This window comes from Curcuma longa, chromosome 11 (genome assembly GCF_044706935.1).
Source record: "Curcuma longa cultivar G26 ecotype Majalengka, Jawa Barat chromosome 11, ITB_CL_G26_1.1, whole genome shotgun sequence".
Lineage (NCBI taxonomy): Eukaryota > Viridiplantae > Streptophyta > Magnoliopsida > Zingiberales > Zingiberaceae > Curcuma > Curcuma longa.
The window spans coordinates 1782915-1801323 of record NC_133871.1 but is presented as its reverse complement, the minus strand read 5'-3'; the positions used below and the strand labels follow the sequence as shown (position 1 = coordinate 1801323).

General features: G+C 37.0%; 2 protein-coding genes and 1 long non-coding RNA gene across 3 annotated transcripts in view; all 3 read right to left on the bottom strand.

Annotated features, from left to right (window-relative positions):
* The window catches only part of LOC141838764 (delta-1-pyrroline-5-carboxylate synthase-like), a 51241-nt gene that overhangs the window by 21007 nt on the left and 11825 nt on the right, over positions 1 to 18409 (bottom strand). The window lies entirely within an intron of this gene.
* Positions 7839 to 10216, bottom strand: LOC141837749 (uncharacterized). The gene is made up of 5 exons (XR_012602568.1): positions 9985 to 10216; positions 9784 to 9863; positions 9620 to 9702; positions 9009 to 9090; positions 7839 to 7993 (listed from the first exon to the last, which is right to left on the bottom strand). It is a non-coding gene; the product is annotated as an uncharacterized LOC141837749 (long non-coding RNA).
* Positions 11780 to 17353, bottom strand: LOC141839131 (putative disease resistance RPP13-like protein 1). Its single transcript, XM_074726799.1, is given in 4 exon segments — positions 11780 to 12580; positions 13139 to 15212; positions 15214 to 15456; positions 15459 to 17353. Coding segments are annotated over 3 exon segments (4101 nt in total). The 5' UTR covers positions 17307 to 17353; the 3' UTR covers positions 11780 to 12580; positions 13139 to 13202.

The window sequence follows — 18409 nt, the reverse complement described above, 5'->3', positions numbered from 1 at the left end:
CGCTCAAGCTCATTACTGTTCATCTTCTTCCCCCTGCCTTGCTTGACTTGAGCGTCGGAGTGGTCGCGCCAGGGCACCCCCTGGCCTTCCTACTCACGTTTGCTTTATTCTCAGGTCTAGTAGTCATCAGCGCGCCAGATCCTTCTCCCTGTTCCGTGCCAACTCCGACGAGGTCTTCGGCGACCCTGAAGCTACCACCGCCTTCAGCTCCCCCTCCTGCTCCATTCCCAAGGCGAGGAAGGTCCGGTGACGTGTCAAGAAGCACTTCTCAACCGGAACATACACTGAATTTGAATTTAAATTATTTTGAGTTATAATTCCATTTTTGCTCCAATCAAAGTTTGAAGAACTAGAGAACCGAACTTACGTCAAAATTAGGCCACTTTGACCAACAACAGCACAGCACAGGCTTTCCTGTCTAATTCTAACTGTGGTTTCTGGAGATCAGCAAAGCTTCAAAAGAAATAGAACAATAATATGATTCATGTTAGATTAAATGGTAAAATAAATGAAAAAAATTGTAGCACAAATTTAATTAAATTAAATTAATAAATTAAATCGATCGAATTTAAAATTTTAATTATTTTTCTAAAATATTGATTAATTTGGTTCTATTTCAATTTTAAAATTCTTTATTTGGTTAAATCGAATAAACTAAATTAATTAAAATAAAAAAAGTAAAATTTTAAATTAATAAACTTATAAATCCTAACTAATTGATAAATTTTTCATATTAAAAAATTTAATTATTTTGATTAATTCAATTGAAAATCAAATTCATCGATATTTTATCAGTTTGATTTATTCAATTTTTATTTAAAAATTTGATCGGATTAGATTAGTTTAAAAAAATTTTCTAGTTGCTCATTCTTTTGAATAATATAATACTTGGTCTCTTTGTTATATCCTAACTTTCCTATGTTAATGTATAAAATAATGTTCAGAAAACATTATAAATAAGTATTTCAATTACATAGGAGTACGTCAGCTGAAGTGAGTTGACTGATGTGACTATTGAGAATAGCACAACTTTAGTTGGTATTCTTTGTATGCCCTATTTGCCAAATATAACGTGAGAATTTAATTTCTTTTTGTACTCTGATGTCTCTTCCCAACTGACTTATGTCACTTATGATGTGGGCTAGCCTTCTTGATTATGTTAAAGAGGTTATCCTACGGGTAGTTTGGTTACACAGTAGAGGAATTGGTTATAGGTAACTACTGCATCACGTTTATAGACCGAATATGAATTCAGACACACACCAACCATACATTTAGATGTAACTCTTTTTTCTTCTTTCTCTGGTCATTGGCATCTCTCATGATTTTTGGTGTCCAGGTATCATCTCTGACATCACTGGCCATCGATTTCTTTTTTCAGTTATCCCTCTGTCATTTGTTGAAATTTTTTTAGCCCTTAAGAAGTGATAGGATTGAAATCCTAGTGCTTTTTTACTTCAACCAAACATAAGTTCATGTTCATGTATTCCCCTACTAGAAGATCTCTGTAGTATGACCAGCTGATTCTGCCGAGGATTATATAGCTGAAAAATATTGCAATGCTATGAATAACTTGATCTTTCTAGTGTTGGATCCTGAGTTCAGTTTCCTATCAGAGTGCCACAAGTTTTCTTTGAAGCTGTTAACTTGTTAAGGATGGTTTTTTTTTAAAGGATCAGTTGAATGTTCATTATCCTATACACAATTAAAAATTGTAAAGATGTAATGCAGCCAGTTCTTGTATGGATCCCTTCGGCATACTCTTCCTTCCGGCTGTTCAACCATGGAATCATGTGCCAATGGCAAAAGCACATTCTTTACGTCCACATGCAAACACCATTGTTGGAAACACCTATCGACGTGTTTGAAATCATTTTGAAGAAAGAAACCACCGAAAAGATAGAGATGCCTCGATGACAGATTTTAGACAAATCTGCGTTGTTGATCCAATTGTGGCATCGTATTAGGTGTTTCAATATGACTTCTCTGCTAAAATTTGTTCTTCCTTTCCTTCCTTGGTTTGGAAACATCATTGCTAATCTTTTTGATTTCTATTCTAGGGATTCACGACTTTGTAAAAGCAACAGAGTATTATTAAGTCAGACTGCTTCATATCTTAGCTTTTCTAATGATATATGAAACAAATAACCACGAACTTTTATGTAGGGCAACCACCTTTCTCTTCAAATCGAGCTTTGTAGTCTCAAATTCTAGTAAATAGAACTAAGTCATAGCAGATTGATTGCTTATTGAAACGAATAGCTTGAATATTTGGTTAGTTATTTTTGTTTCTTTGGATGAAAATTAATGAAATTATATGTATAAAAAAAATACTGGCCGATGCGCCTAAAAGCTTCTATTTTTTAAAAATTGTTCGAAATGGTCAAAGAGTCTCTTTCTCATGAAATTTCAAATGCAGTATTACTGAATATATATATATTCAAAAAATTATAAATATACGTACACATAGAGCTATCAAACAGATCATTTCATAACGAAGTGGACTAATTCATTAAAAATCTATCATATATCAGAGGGGAATAGATTGATTGTAACACCTGTATTTTCCACACTTAAGGTTTTGAATATGATAAATTTTATATTGACTTAGTTCGTGATAAAAGGGGGGTTTTAAAGGGAATGAGAAGATTCGTCTCGTAAAGACGAATTAAACAAAATTGGTTTAGGTCAAATCAGAAACCGTTTGGTTAGTGAACCAAACGAACCAAGATTGAACCAAACTGAACCAAGTTGGTTTGGTTCATACTGGAAGAGGTTTTGATAAAATAAAAATAGGTAAAAAGATTCGTCTTGCAAAGACGAATCCGACAAGACCAATTTTGATCAATTCGGAGGTCGTTTGATGGCTGAACCAAGCGAACCAAAATTGAATCCGGTTCGCTACAGTAAGGGATTAGGTTTTTAATTAGGTTTATTCCAAATAAAAAGGAACTGAATTTTAATTATAGGCAAGATTAGGTCTTGGAATTACTTAAGTCCGAGGCGGGATTTTCCGAAAATTAGTTTAGAATATCTCGAAAATTAGTTTAGAAATATTCTATGATTTTTTTAGAATTTTAGAATATTTTTCTGGAATTTTTGGAGTAGCGGAAGTAGCAAACCTTATCCGTTAGATTTTATTAGATTTGTTCTAATAAAATCTTATAAAAAAAAAAAAAATTTTGTTAGACTTTTTCTTAAATTTCCTAGATGGTATAACTATATAAAGAGAGGTTTAGGGGATACAACTCTTGGATCTCTCCTCCCCTAAGGACGGCGGCGTTTATGGAGCGATCAGCTTGGTTTTCTTTCAAGCATTGCATGTGGCGATCGGGAGAAAACCAAGATCAGTGCATGGCTTCCATTACGTTGATTAAAGAAGGCTAATTGTTTCCACCGCCCACTTCATTGCATGCAATCACGTTGGAAATTCAATCACGTTGGAAATTCTCCATGCAAGCACGTTGGAATTTCTCCCATTGCATGCACTCACGTTGCTTCCACCAAGATTAATTGTTGCTTCCACCAAGATTAATTGGAGCATGGCTAGCAATGGGTAGATGCATGCATGGAATTTGCATATGCATGGCTTCCATGAACATGCATGGATTTTGCTTATGCATGGCTTCCATCAACGTGCATGGAAACAAATTAAAAAGTGGGAGTTGCATGGAAACAAAGCAAGATGGGCGCCTTCTTCTTGCAAGCCATCGGAGATAAGAAGAGTTGGTGGAATCATCTCGAAGGATCGTTGCCCACACAACGTTCTAGAAGAGGAGAGGTTATACAGTTGAAGATCAAGGGGTCATCCACTCCTTCAAAGACAATCCCACGAGAAAGGTCGCACAGAGAAGGCGCTAGAGCACTTCGGAGAAGTTCTTCGATTTCATTAACCCTAGCGTCGAAAACCTAGTGAGTAGAGAAGATAAGGTAAGTACATCTCTCACCTGCAGTATGAGTTGTTCCGTTACTTTCTTTATTCTTTCCATGATATGATTTGATAGAGCATGCATAAAGTATTATTTCCATGACATCATTTTAAGTTAAAGCATGTGTAAATTGTTTCTTTCCAAATTGCATGATATAAGAAGTATAAGAAATGTATTTTACTTTTAAGAGGCGGGTATCGGGCCAAAGGTTCGCCCATAATGAATTCCGGGCCAAAGGTTCGCCCATAAGGAAAGGAATTCCAGGCCAAAGGTCGCCTGATAAGATAAGTCGAATTCCGGGCCAAAGGTTCGCCCATAAGGAAAGGAATTCCAGGCCAAAGGTCGCCTGATAAGATAAGTCCTCTGGTAGCATTCGGTGGCTAGCTACCCCGAATTCTATTAGAGATGCGCGCATTGATACTCCGCCAGGGCCCAAAAGTATGTATAAGTATGTTTAAGTATGTTTAAGTATGTTTAATTATTTCCTGGTTAATTACGAAAGAATGCATGAAATGGTTTTCGTTTGTTTTGTGAGATTAGGTATGTACTTACTAAGCGTTGCTTATAGTTTGCATTCCTCATATTGCAGATAAATAAAAGGAAAAGTTTTAGGAAAGAGGAGGCAGCTGGAAAGGTGTTCGATGTGTGGTGTTGGCGGAACCGCGGAATAAGATTAAGGATCAAGAAATTAAATAAATGTTTATTTTATGTCTTAAGAATTATTATTTATTTCTTTGCTTCCGCTTGTTAAACAGAAAAGAAATATTTTAAATTTTATTTAATGAGTAAGAGTTATGTTATTTAAGTTAAAGTACGTAACGTCTCCCTATTAGTATAAGAAAGAGGGGGGATGTTACACCAGTACTTTGGTAAAACTCTGGTATAAAAACTGTTATATCTAGAAATAATTCAAAAGACCTTAGTTAAAAATTTTAAATACTTATTGGACCTTTATACAAAAATGTAAATAAAGGGTCTTTAAAACCTCTCTAACCCCAAAACCCTAATGCACCCTCAAACTCCTCCCGTCGTCGCCGCAATCATCCTTATTCCCTGTCATCATTGTCATCGCCGCCGCACGTCGTCATGGTCGTTGGACGCCCTTGTAGCTAGCGACATTGTCATCACACTACCATTGTCACGTCGCCGACGCCCCACGGTGAAAAATCCTTCCATTGAGGTGGAGTTTTCTTGCTTGACTCTTCGATTTCCTTCGTGCATGATTAAACCTACGCTTTAAGAGACAATAATCTAGATCTATTTCTGCTTGATCTTTTTTATTATTTTTCGGTTGGTTCGACAATTCACAACCATCAAGAATTTCATAGCTTGGATTTTTCTTCATCTTTGTATATCATAGGTATGAGATAGAAAATATTGATAATGAATTATTTAAGATTTATATTCTATATGGTAGAAGAAAAATAAAGTACATGCTTGTATATACTTTGATTTGCTTGATCATATCTTTGTACTTGATTGCCCTTTTATATGTGTTGTTTATCAAAATAGATCAATGCCATTTAGATTTGGAAATTGAGAGATATGGAAAATTTAAGATAATTTCCTAAAATAGAATTCAAACCTCATGAGAATTTAAAGTGAATAAATAATATAAATGATATTATTATCAAAAATCAAATAATACGAGAGAAAGCTTCGGCTCGGTGCTCGTAAGAAGATATATGACTTCTCAAACTAAGTAAATTAAGAAGTGAATATACTTCTCGTGTCATGGATCTCAATTCTTTCTGTTATAGAAGATTTGAGAATAATTATATCAGAGTAATGAGGAAAATAACTCTATAAATATAGAACTCTTTGCTCCGCAATTCGAAAGAGCTTTTGAATCTTTCTGCATGTGCCTAAACTTCGAACAAATTGAGATGAAATTTTCCTCACAGGGTGGATTGCAGGTCGTTCACCCTATTCTTATGTGAGGCATCTCATGGGATGGATTGCAGGTCGTTCATCCTATTTTTATGTGAGACACTTTTCGGATAGATTGCAGGTCGTTCATCCTATATATCTATATGTGTTTGTATATGTGCATTCACATGATGTATTTCGTATCGGGTGGATTGCAGGTCGTTCACCCAACTTATGCATGTATATGTGCATACATACGATGCTTTTCATTACGAGTGGATTATAGGTCGTTTACTCTTATATACGATGCATCCTTCTCGAATGAGCTACAGGTCGCTCACCTTGAGATTTTCATTTATACAGGATGTGTTCATATTAGGTGGAATGCAGGTCATTCATCGTTACTTATACGACACATCCTTGTTGAGGATGTTATATGTGGTTCACCCACTCAACAGGCTATGCTGAGTGATAGATAAAATAAGATTATAATGTGTGTAATGTTGAAAAATGAGAAATTAAGGAGAACTAATGAATATAATTCAGAAGACAATACAAGATGAATGTTAAGGAATAATTGTAAATATGTGATATATTTGTATTAGGTGGAAGCAAGGCAGGTTGTTCACCTTTTTGGCTAGAATATTCCTAAACGACACATTCTAGATGAGTAGATTGTATGTTGTTTACCCATTCAAGAAATCGATTGAGTGATCGAATAAAATAAGACAATAATAGGAACGGATGATATTAAATAAAAAAAAATGAAAGAAAAGACGAATGACATAGAAATTATAAAAGATACATGATGTTGTTGATCATTAATATTTTCAACAGTGCACTTTGTGCTCACTCTCCCTTTTCTTTGACTCCAGGTTAATTGTTGAGATATGTACATAACACTAAGGGAGTTATTCCAGAGGTATGCATATAGTCAGATTATTTAGTTTTACTCTGTATTTTGCTCTAACATTTGTTACAGTTCACATGCGACGAGCGAAGCTAGCATTGTGGCAAGCCTAGTTCGTGCGGGGCGTGACAAAAACTAGGCTCATAGTTAACACCTTTTAATATTTATCATTTTCTTTTATCTCATTTTACGTTATATCTTTTTTTATCAGTTATCATAATTGTTACATTCTCAGTATGTATCTTTTCGATTTGGTCTAAACAACCAATTTGAATCCAATTAAATCTTATTTATTCTTTAAGGTATCATAATAGAGTTTACATGTAAAGGTTAAGTATCAATAGGATGAAATATCAATAGTACAAGAAATAAAAGATCAAGCAGTATAAAGACATGTATCAACAGGCAGAGTAAATGAGAATATCTATTTGAATTTTTAAAACATCCCATTTTACCCCAGATGAACCCCATATGTGAACAGGAAATAAAATCAATTCTTTACCCTTTAGTGATTTAATCATTTTAACCTGATTTCAATATTTTAAGAATCATTTTAATCCCCTTTTGAAAATAATTATAACACATATAACTATATATATCTATTTAATTTTTATTTATTCATGCGGAAAATTATAAAGGCAGGGAAAATTATAGATTTTATTTTGTGCCTACCAAGCTCCGAGTGTCAGTAAATCTACGTGCTCCACTCGAACCAGTATCTACACATAATATTAAATAATTTAAATAATCAGGTGCTAGTCTTCTCCACGCGGTGGCAGAGAATCAATCGACGGCGGCGGCGAGCAAAGAAGAAAAGAAAAAGGGGCGTCGCGGCAGCGGCGTTGCTGTCGCGTCCCGAGAGATAACCGTCACAAAAATTTCGACAGCACCTCCCCAGTATCACTGACAATTCCTTGAATATAAGCATATAATAAGGCTCACACGGCCTATCCATACTACAAAATATGGATTTTAACAAGAAATGAAAGAGTAAAAGTGACCCACACGGTCACATACACATCCTACACAATGCATATGAATAAACTCGTAAAATAACGAAAGTCCATAGTTTCGTAAGCGGAAACGTAACAACAAATACGAAAACACGTATAGAAAACATGCTAAAGTTTTGAAAACTCCGAAACGAAATCAGAAAAGTCTGATACAGTAACCTGTAAACCAACACAAGCTACAAACACATCCAACACAACACATAAGTCCTCGTCGTCGTGAGATAGCGTAGCTGGCAGATCTCTAGCATTCTCTGTAAGCTCCTACCTGATATCTGGGAAGACAGAAAAATCCCAGGGTCCAAAGGTGTGAGTACAAATACTCAGTGGGTAATATAGGAAGACAGTGCATGAATAAAAGAAATAGCAGAAAGATAGATACATACCAATGATCACAAGGTATCAATAGAATCTCTGCAGATAATAAACAACTAACATGGATCTCATGTAATGCATCATATGAATGACATGTCAAATATAGTGCAACAGTCAAGAGTCAAACAGGTAGACAATCAAAATGCAGTATAAGTGTGGTCCAATACATATATATCATGCACATGATGCACATATGCATGATCCAACTGCCCCACTCACTACAACACTCGTGCAAGCATCTGAAGCTGGGATGGCCGGCATCGGGGGATCAGTACTCCGCACCCTACGTCAAAGTAGTCCGGTGATCCAAGTCAGGGATCAGTGCTCCGCGTCCGGTGATCCCGTAGCTATGATAAGCTACATATCCTATGGTCGATATCTAACCTCTAATACTCATCAGCGACGTACCAATCATGTACTCTCCGAGTATACCCCTATACGGTGTCGAGGTCGAATCATCGACTCGGCTGCGTCCACTGCCATACAGCCGTCATTTCTGCGATGGAAGTAGGGTATGATAACCACCTATGTAGGTATACAACTAGGTCATCTAACATCACGATAGACCCACAACAATGAGATTTACAATCGTTATAATGCATCATGATGAGATGCTCAAATCATAGAAATCATCACCTACTATACTAATCAATAAGCGTAGGTATGAGTCATCATGATTGCAAGTATCATAAGAAAGAATCATGTCCATAGTGATCATACATGTCATATCATGGATAGAAACAGTAATCAAGAGTGATAATCCAAGATCAACGGCATAAAGACAAGCAGGGTATAACATGAGTGATGAAAGAGATATACCAATAACAGGAAGAGTACATCAAGGTATCAAACTACAATAGAATCATGCACTGGAAACAAAAGAACTGTATTGACCAAATACAGTAAATCACCCACCTGATAAATCGCAGGTAAAAAATCCTAGAACCCCCAAAAATATATCCTCGTATATATCAAACTCCAAGTATCACTCAGGGTCCTGCAAATAAAATGATAATATCCTAAATATCATGTTATATCCAAGAACTCTAATCAATCTAGAGTTAGTTTAATTCTATTCAATTAAGCTAACTTGGGTTAAACTAATCTAACCGTTGGATAGCTATTAATATGATTTAACTAATCCACTAATTAATTGTATTAATTAATTAATACAAGTAATTTAATGTTCAATTAAATCCAAGCTAACCACATTAGGTTATTTTAACTCAATCAAAAACCTAATCAAATCCAACATCAACAGATCAGAACTCAAAACCTAATTTACTAATCCAGATCAATTCAAGCACCATAAGCAACCAACATTTCAACAGAACCCTAACTCCTAACAGGTCAACAATCTCAACAGAACACTAATAAATCCAACAAAATCCTAAAATCTGACCAATCCCTCACACTGATCATATCACCATAAATAGATTAATCAACACTCTAAAGATCCACCCAGCAGCAATAAATCCTAGTTAGTTTCCAATCAAGAACTAATCAGGTTCAGGAACAAAACATACCTTGCAAAATTAATGCTCTAGAATCGAGTCTGCTTCCTTAGCCCCACCTCATCTCTGATCCAATCTTGAACCCAGCTAGTTATCTGTGATAATCAACCTTCCTTTAAGATACCAGACCTTAGAGCGGTGGAGGGAAACAAAATGGAAATCAAAATCTGCCAAACCTTGATGAAGTCCTTGAGCAGACCGAGCAGGACCAACGGAAGTGACCAACCCTGTAATCACCTACGCTGCCACCAAAGATCTAAATGAATAGAACAAGAATCCTATAAGTATTGGTTTCAAGATCCAAACTCATGAAATCCGAATACATCCTAAAGAGCCGATCATGATTAAGCAATAACCAAACCATAATCAGAACTCACCTAAACCAGAAGCACTAGGATTCCAATTCCAGCTCCAATCGGCGGCTTGAGGAAGAAGGGAAGCGGCTCGTATCGAAGCCCTGGATGACTGAGCTATCGTAAGGTTTCCTCTGCTCGATCTCGATGAAGAGGGAATCGGCCGATCGGAGAAGAAGGGAAGAAAGGGTTCGGCTTTGGCGGTGACTTAGGGAGAACGGCGACGACGGAAGAGGAAGAAGATCGCTGCGTAAGGTTTGATCGGCAGACGACGTCACATCGTCGGCAGCGGAGTTGCGGTCGACGCGGAGCAGAAAGGCGGCGTCGCGGGTGGAAGGCGGCGACGATCGCGTGGGCAGAAGCGGCAGCGACATCGCGTTAGGATAGGCAATCGAGGCGGTGTCGGCAAAGGGGCGTCGCGGCTGTGGGAGGAGGCGGTTAGGGTTTTTGCAACCCTTAAATTGCGACTCTCGCAATTTCCTCTCTGAGGAAGGCGGAGATCGCGTCGTGCGCTCGTGGTTTTTTCTTTTTTTTTTTAACCCATTATTAACATTATCATATTGTTGATGTTTCCTTGTTCCATGGAAAATGGAGAGGGAAGAAATATGAAAATGGAGAAGTTCGGAAAGAATGCAATTTGGACGCCTAATGGAAGTTGCAGGTCCGGTTTTTCTTTAGCACCCTTAATTATTTTAAAAAAAAATGATAAATCTCAATTAGCCTTATTGACTATCCCTGAGGATGACTGGCTCGGTCCCATGAAAATTTTCCATCGGCCATCAGGGTAAATCAGAAAGTACACGCAGCGGCCAGCTCAGACGTCCAACATCCTTTGATTGCACTCTTCATTTGCGATGTCGTAGCTGAGGATGATTGATTGAAGCAAAATAGTTATAGACAAATGAAGCAAATTATATATATAGTTTAATTAGCACTTTACCAAAAAGCCTATCATAATTGATATTTACATGCTCCTTCAATTTCTTCTAATGAAATTAAGATGTTTAAGATCTCTATTTTTTCCCTTAGTTTTTTTCTTTTTTTCTAGGCCAGAGGTGTCATAGATTAATTTACGAAAAGATGCTTCAGATCTTATTTTCTCCAATTATACTCCAAGTTGAGTTTTTTAAATGGGAATTTAATTTATAAAACAGTTTGTAGCTAGCGAGATTTAAATACTCGATCGAACTATATTTTTCAACAATTAAAAAGTTTAAACTGATAAACTTAAGACGCAGTCAAATATGACACAGATTTGTAATTTTATAAATGCAGCTGCTTTTTGTTTAAGCTTGAAAGGATGCAATTAAATATGACATAAATTTGTAATTTGTATAATGCAGCTGATTTGTATATTAGTTTATGCTCATGAAAATGACATAGAGCATAGAAAATGCCAAATGATTTAGGCAAAAAAAAAACTTTTTTTTTTGCCGAGAAACAATGTAGCATATAATTACATCTTATAGATTACTTGGTGGTCTAGATCAACAATGATAAAAATATAGAAACAATACAAAGTACTTGAAACATTGTGAAGATGACATACAAGACAAAAAAAACACACAGAAAATATATCATGTTTTTTGCATTACTAATAAATTTTCAACTATCAGCAGCCCTGAGCAAAGTGAGTAACGAAAGGAACACATTGAAAATGTCAAGATACAGTGAAATGGCAGTTCAGATATATTGATCATAGATAAATCAAGTTGATACATTTTGATTTACTTTACTGATGAACTATACTTTCAATTATCAACAGTCCTGAACAAAGCGACTAGCGAAAGGAGCAGATTGAGGATGTGAAGATACAGAGAAATGGCAGGGCAGACATTGATTGTAGCTGAAGATATATACAACGATGGCTGAAGAACACAACACTGTCAGTCCATCGTACATTATCGTAGACAGTTCTAGAATTAAGTGAAAATAAATAAAATCTGGATGAAAAGATGCCTTGCAATATGACAATTCCTGTTTCATCTCTGCCTCCCCGGCCACGATTTGAGCAGCAACGTTCTTGATTCCGCCACTGGCTTTAATTTCATCTCCTTCTCAGCAGCAACCCCAACGTCCCCCATCATTGCCTTTCAGCCTCCACGCCCCTCGAACCTCGTCCTCCTCCGCCCCCGATTGTCCTCTTCCAAAAGCGTCAGTACTTGTGAAGTTGTGCCTATTCTGTATATTGTTGAGCATATCCAGGTTCCATGGATATTGTTATGAACTAAGAGTATAAAGACATCCATGGTGATAGAAATATATAAAGCTAATGGAAAAAAAATATATGCAACAATAGCTATCACTTTCTACGTTTCAAGATGTTGGTCTGCAAATGGTAATGTTTCACTCGGTATTTACTTCAAACATTTTCCTTAAAGCAATATATGCACCAAAATGACCCAGTGTATTAGTTTGGCAGATAAAAAAAAATAAAGACATACACACAGCTAAACTAAGATAGTATAATGCCCTTATTTAATCTCATTCAAGGAAAAGACAATGATACCTTGTGTTAGACATAACTTCTTCGAGATATCAAATACTTATATTTGGCTGGCCCTTCCATCTTTTTTTTGCACTAAGTTATTTTTACATTCATTCTAGCTCTGTATGTTCACTGCATTAACAACAAGATAGAAGAAACGAGTTACTTTGTCAAAAGGAAAAAAATGAATTAATTCAGAATAAAAGAAAAAAAATACACTTGTAGGAACTTTGTTAAGATAGCATCTTCAGTAGCATTGAATTTAAGGTAAACAATAGAGGCTATTAACTGCTAATTAATACATAAAACAACAATTAAATCTAAAATCTTTTTTTCATAAAATGATCTATTAATTAGAATATTTAACTCCATGTGTTAAATGCCTATTTACTTGCAAGAAGATTTGACTACTTTGATAGCAGAAAGAACATAAAAGTGCAAGTATATGTGTATGTTTTTATTTGTCAAATACGGACAGATCAATCTCCTCCTAGCTTTTAAATACGGATCACTGTCTCAGTATCACATCTCTTATGCAAGACATTTGATTCATAAATTAACAATTTTTTAAGACAAAATATAAGAGAAAACAAGTATTTTCTTGAAACAAAGTATTGTGCAAAGAGGCGATACCAATGCATGATAAATGTATAACTGTTCTAATGAGCAAAAATACTATTGTGATTTTACCTCCACATTAACATTCTCAGCTAATGGTAAAATGGAAGAGATTGGGTCTCCATGGCTTAAGTATCTACCAAGAATAACATTTTCTGTATCGACCTGACTTCTTAATCTCCGCCAAGTGTCTTACCAACTGCTGCTCCACTATCAGATGGCAACCTTCAAATTTTAGATCTGCGAGGGCAGGAGGTAACCCCTTCTCTGGCAGAGACTGAATTTGTGGGCAATTATGTATCCGCAAGTAACGAAGGGACGTAAGGGTGTACAACTTTGTTGGCAGATATTGTAGATTCTTGCAGTCAGAGAAACTTAATAAATCGAGAGATGTCAAGCTTTGCAATGACTCCTGATCTTCCCCCTCAAACATCACGGCTTCACAAGAGGATGAAATTCTAAGATCCTTTACAGATGATAGTAAATTTTTTATGACAGATTGTTTCATAAACGCCGTGTCATCAATCACTAACCTCTGCAATGACGATTTCTCTGTTTGTGCCTCTCCTTGAGAAAGTAGAAGCTTGGGACATCCTGTAATCTTCAATTTCTGGAGGGGTTTTATTCCTAGCCCTTCTACTGATCTCAACTCATTACAATTCTTAATTGTTACATAAGCCAAATTAAGCAATGGTTCTACTGGTAAAGAAACTAGATCAGGACAATTGCTTATCTCCAAGTAATGCAATGAGATCAGGTTGTGCAGGCAGTCAGGTAGTGATTTGGAAAGATTTCCACAATCAGACAAACATAGTTGTGTAATGGATGGCGGGAGTTGGAAATCAATGTACTCATCTCGTGTCATGCTCATGAGCTTCGGACACTCTTTTATTGACAATGACCTCAAAGAAGTAAGTTCTTTCAACCTTTTGACTGGCACCCACAATAGTTGTTCACATTTCTGTATATGAATCTGCTGTAGATGACGGTGTGCTAGCAACCCTTCCTCTAGTTTTGTCAAATTTGGACATTCCTGAATGGACAAATATGCAACAGATGCAGAATTAGTTATGTCGCTACTTTCATCAATTGCTTTCCTGAATCTTGGACAATCTACCAGCCCAACGTTTTTTAATTTTAGCCTTGTTATTGAAGGAGGAAGGGGAGGTAACATACGCAGCCTTTGGCAATTTGAAATCTCAAGATCCTTCAAGCAGGGAAATAGATTGTTATCATCGGAGCAATAGAACTCTTCCCATGCTGCCATTTCATCGAAACAGAGAGTATGTAATCTAGGAAAACAACTGCCTTCTTCTGTTGTGGCAAAGAATCTATCGCCTATCATTTTCACTCCCGGCAAACTCCGAATGTTAAGAGAGTTGAGACATGGAAGTTGTCCAAGATTTGGGAGATCCTCCAACATGGTAATGCCCTCTAGTTTCAAATATTCTAGTTGGGAGAAGAACCTGCAGACTTTTGGATCGAACAATTTGTGTAAATTATGGATCTGGACTGGAATTCTCACAAGGGAGAGGGACTTTAATTGTGATAGCTGCTCAATAACTGATAGATCGTTCCACCTTTTACAATTTTCAAGTTCGAGAGCTTCCAATCTAGAATATACTTGTTCGTGTAGCCAATTGGGAGGTCTAGCACCATTATATCCTCTGATTGTCAAGCGTTGTAGGTTGTGGTGTGGCTGGAGACCTTCAAGCACCTGCTCTGAGATGTGCAAATTAACGTCTGAATCGGATTCTTGCAAAGATGTCCATTCTAGCACCAAACTATCGAGGTGTTCTTTACTCTTCAAACTCGCAAGATTTGCTTCGTCCTTGTTCTCCACATTCTCAAGATTAGTTATATGCAGTCCTCCCCGGAGCTGTTTCAAACCCTTTAATTCAGCAAGTTTGTGTCCATTATCCTTTAGCACTTTGAAAAGGGGCAAATTTTGAAGAGAAGTAAGCTTCCCGACCTCTGTTATCCTGGGAATAAACTTTTCTGCTCCAGAAAGTTCCCTCAAATTGATCAACTTCGTCATGCCATGCGGGAGACTTTCTAAATTATCACAATCATTTAATATCAATGTCTGCAGATTGTACAAGTCGCATAATGACTCAGGCAACCTTTGAATGTTGCGATTGCTGGGTTAAGTCAAGATAGCGGAGATGTATCAACTTGCCAATACTGTTAGGCAACTCTTCCAAAGCACAATTAAATAATATCAATGTCTGCAGATTGTACAAGTCGCATAATGACTCAGGCAACCTTCTAATGTTGCGATTGTTGGATAAGTCAAGATAGCGGAGATGTATCAACTTGCCAATACTGTTATCTTCCAAAGCACAATGATTTAATATCAATGGCAGCTCTTCCAAAGCACAATTCCTCAAGAGGCAAGAACACGAATCCTTTTTAATTTTTCCAAAACACCACAATCAAGAATAAAACGCTTGCTAGTGTATCTTGATGACAACAACATCAGCGTTCGTAATTTATTGTAATGAGAGAATTCTGTTAAGATTTTTGTCTGCATACCTTCTTGCTCTTCGTGCACTGAAAGATGACGAATCGTGCTAGGAATTTCATGGGACTTGCCTTCTTCAATCCTGTAAGACTCGCCCACAGATATGAGTTCTGCAAGATCATGTATGAGGTCATGCATTATAAATTCTCCATCCTCTGACTTTTGAATGAATGACCTGTTAGCTAACTCATGAAAGTAGTTGCTTCCTAGCTCCTCCAATCTGGTACTTCCTTGAGGCACTATGAATCCTTCTGCTATCCAAATATTGATCAACTCAGACTCAGAAAATCTATAATCTTTAGGAAACAAGGAGCAAAATGCAAAGCACTGCTTAAGATGAGGAGGAAGATATTGATAGCTCAGTTGTAGCGCCGGCATAATCCCATTTTCTTCCTGGGGAAGCTGCCATATTTTGCTATCTAAAATGCTTTTCCAGTACTGCTCATCCAACTTCATGCTCAACAACCCTCCTAGAGTCTTTGCTGCAAGCGGCAATCCCTTTAACTTGCAAATCATCTCCTTCGCCATGGCCTCCAAATGAGGATGATGAACTCCACTTTTCGAAGAACCAAATGCACATTTCTTGAAAAATTCCCAGAAGTTCTCCTCATCCAGACCTTCCAGATGAATGGCATCCACATCACTAACCATGTCAGCAATCTTCCTAGAGCGAGTTGTTACCAATATTTTGCTACCAGGCTTTCCAGACCTCAATGGTGCACAGAGGGTCTCCCATTTGTGCCTGTCCTCGTTCCACACATCATCCAATACAAGAAGAAATCTCTTTGGCGTGATCTTCTCCTTGAGAACCTCTTGAAGAGCAGCGAAATTCGTGAGATCACACTTCACCTTGGTTGCACTCTCTATAATCTCTCTGGCCAACCTATCTGTGCAGAAATTTTCAGAAACACAGACCCAAATTCTGAGCTCAAAGTATTCTTTCACGATGCTGTCATTGAAGGCTGCCTGAACAAGAGTGGTTTTCCCAATCCCTCCAATACCAGCGATAGACAAAACAGAGAATCCACTTTGACCAAATTTAGATGCGACTTCTGGTTCCAACAACAAATCCTTGAGTTCTTGCAGCTCTTTGTCTCTGCCAAACAATTGAGGTTCAGTCGAAAAGGAGCTCGTTTGCCGGCTCGCCGAGGACACCAATTGTTTCTTTCCTCTGTCATCTTCTGCGCCTAGCGAACTGTAAATTTTCTCAAGAGCATCTGAGTTATCATCTAGCCTCCCCTTTATTTCCCTCATTCTCTGGACATCATTATCATCACCGTCATCCCCTTTTCCGAAAAGGCCACTGGTGTAACTAGATAATGAAGTTTTTATCTTTTTGCTCGGAGGGGGAGTGGAGTAGGAGGAGGAAGACGATGCTCGGCTACCAGCCTCATCTCCTTGTTGCTCCATCTGCTGCTTCAGAATTCTGTATTGGAATTCATCCAATAAGTCATCAGCATCGTAAGCAGCATCCTTGAGGCCTATCAGCAACTCCTTCAATCTCTGCTGCAGGCCCTCATCTTTTAGCCACAAGTTCTCGATGGTGCTGATTTTCAACATGGCGTTGGCGAGAGAATCCTTCAGCTTCTTGAGGTCATCTTCGACTCCATGCTGCTCACCGAACTGTTGAACAGCACGATCGACGGCCTTTCCGACCAAGGCAACCATGAAGCTCTCCGCGAGCCATCCCAAGGCTGTCAGCGCGAACCCAATCATGATTGCTAGCTAGCTGTTTGATGCTTCCTTCTTCTTTGGGAAACAAAGAGGAGAAGTTTGCAAACAAAGCGTGAGAAGAGAATGGAGAGGAAAGCAAAGCATATAGTCTTCTTGACTTTGGATGCGACTTGCAAGTCAAGATACGACAAACTGCGTTTATCCTGATTAAATTTAATTATTATGATTTTTATGAGTTCTATCATTTTATAGATTAATCTGTGCCGCTCAGTTTATATATTAATCTGCTGGGCGGCTATTAATCCACAGCAGAATTGAAGCACGCCTGGTGTTTTGATCGGACGGTTTCGTAACAGTTTGAGATGAAGAACATGAACATTTTCTTTAATTTTTTTTAAAAAAACAAAGTGGATTGGAAAATTTAGAGTCTTTTCTAAAAATAAAGTGAAATCCTCAGAGTCTTGTGTCAATGGAGTTGGTAGGAAGGTACAATTATTGGAGCAAAATAATGAATGTGTGGTGTCGGGTCTTACACGCACTATCCATCTTTTCCATGTACCCGTGTAATATTATATTTAACAAAAATGTTGACACTTGAAAGAGAAAGAGAAAAATACTCTTCCCTTATGTAAAAATTACAATTTATAATATATATATGAGGAGATAAATTAAAAAATTATAATTGATCATGACAGAAAAAAATATTACTGATTTCAAAATTCAAACTCTTATCCTTTTTACAAAATCTGTTTCATCGTAATCAACTCAGTTATGTCTCAAGTGAGTACAAAAATACTCTTCCGTTCATTATCAAATTAAGATGCATTTCTCTAATGATTATTTAAGATGAAAAAAAATTAATTTTTTAATTTAAAATTTTATAAAAATATACACGAATAAGTTTTGGAGGAGAAGTCTTTAATTACTAGTATATTATCTTTTAGGTGTTTTTTAATATTTTTTTCCCGTAAACGATGTTAATGATAAGTTTAGAGTTGGGGAGAGAATCCTACAATCTTTACATCATCTACAACTCCATACTGCAAAATATACAGTGTTGACATCTGATGCAACTTGCACGCCAAGTCTTTCTTTAGCATCCAATTTTTTAGTACAGTAAATAGCAAGGTGCATTTATTGAAGCA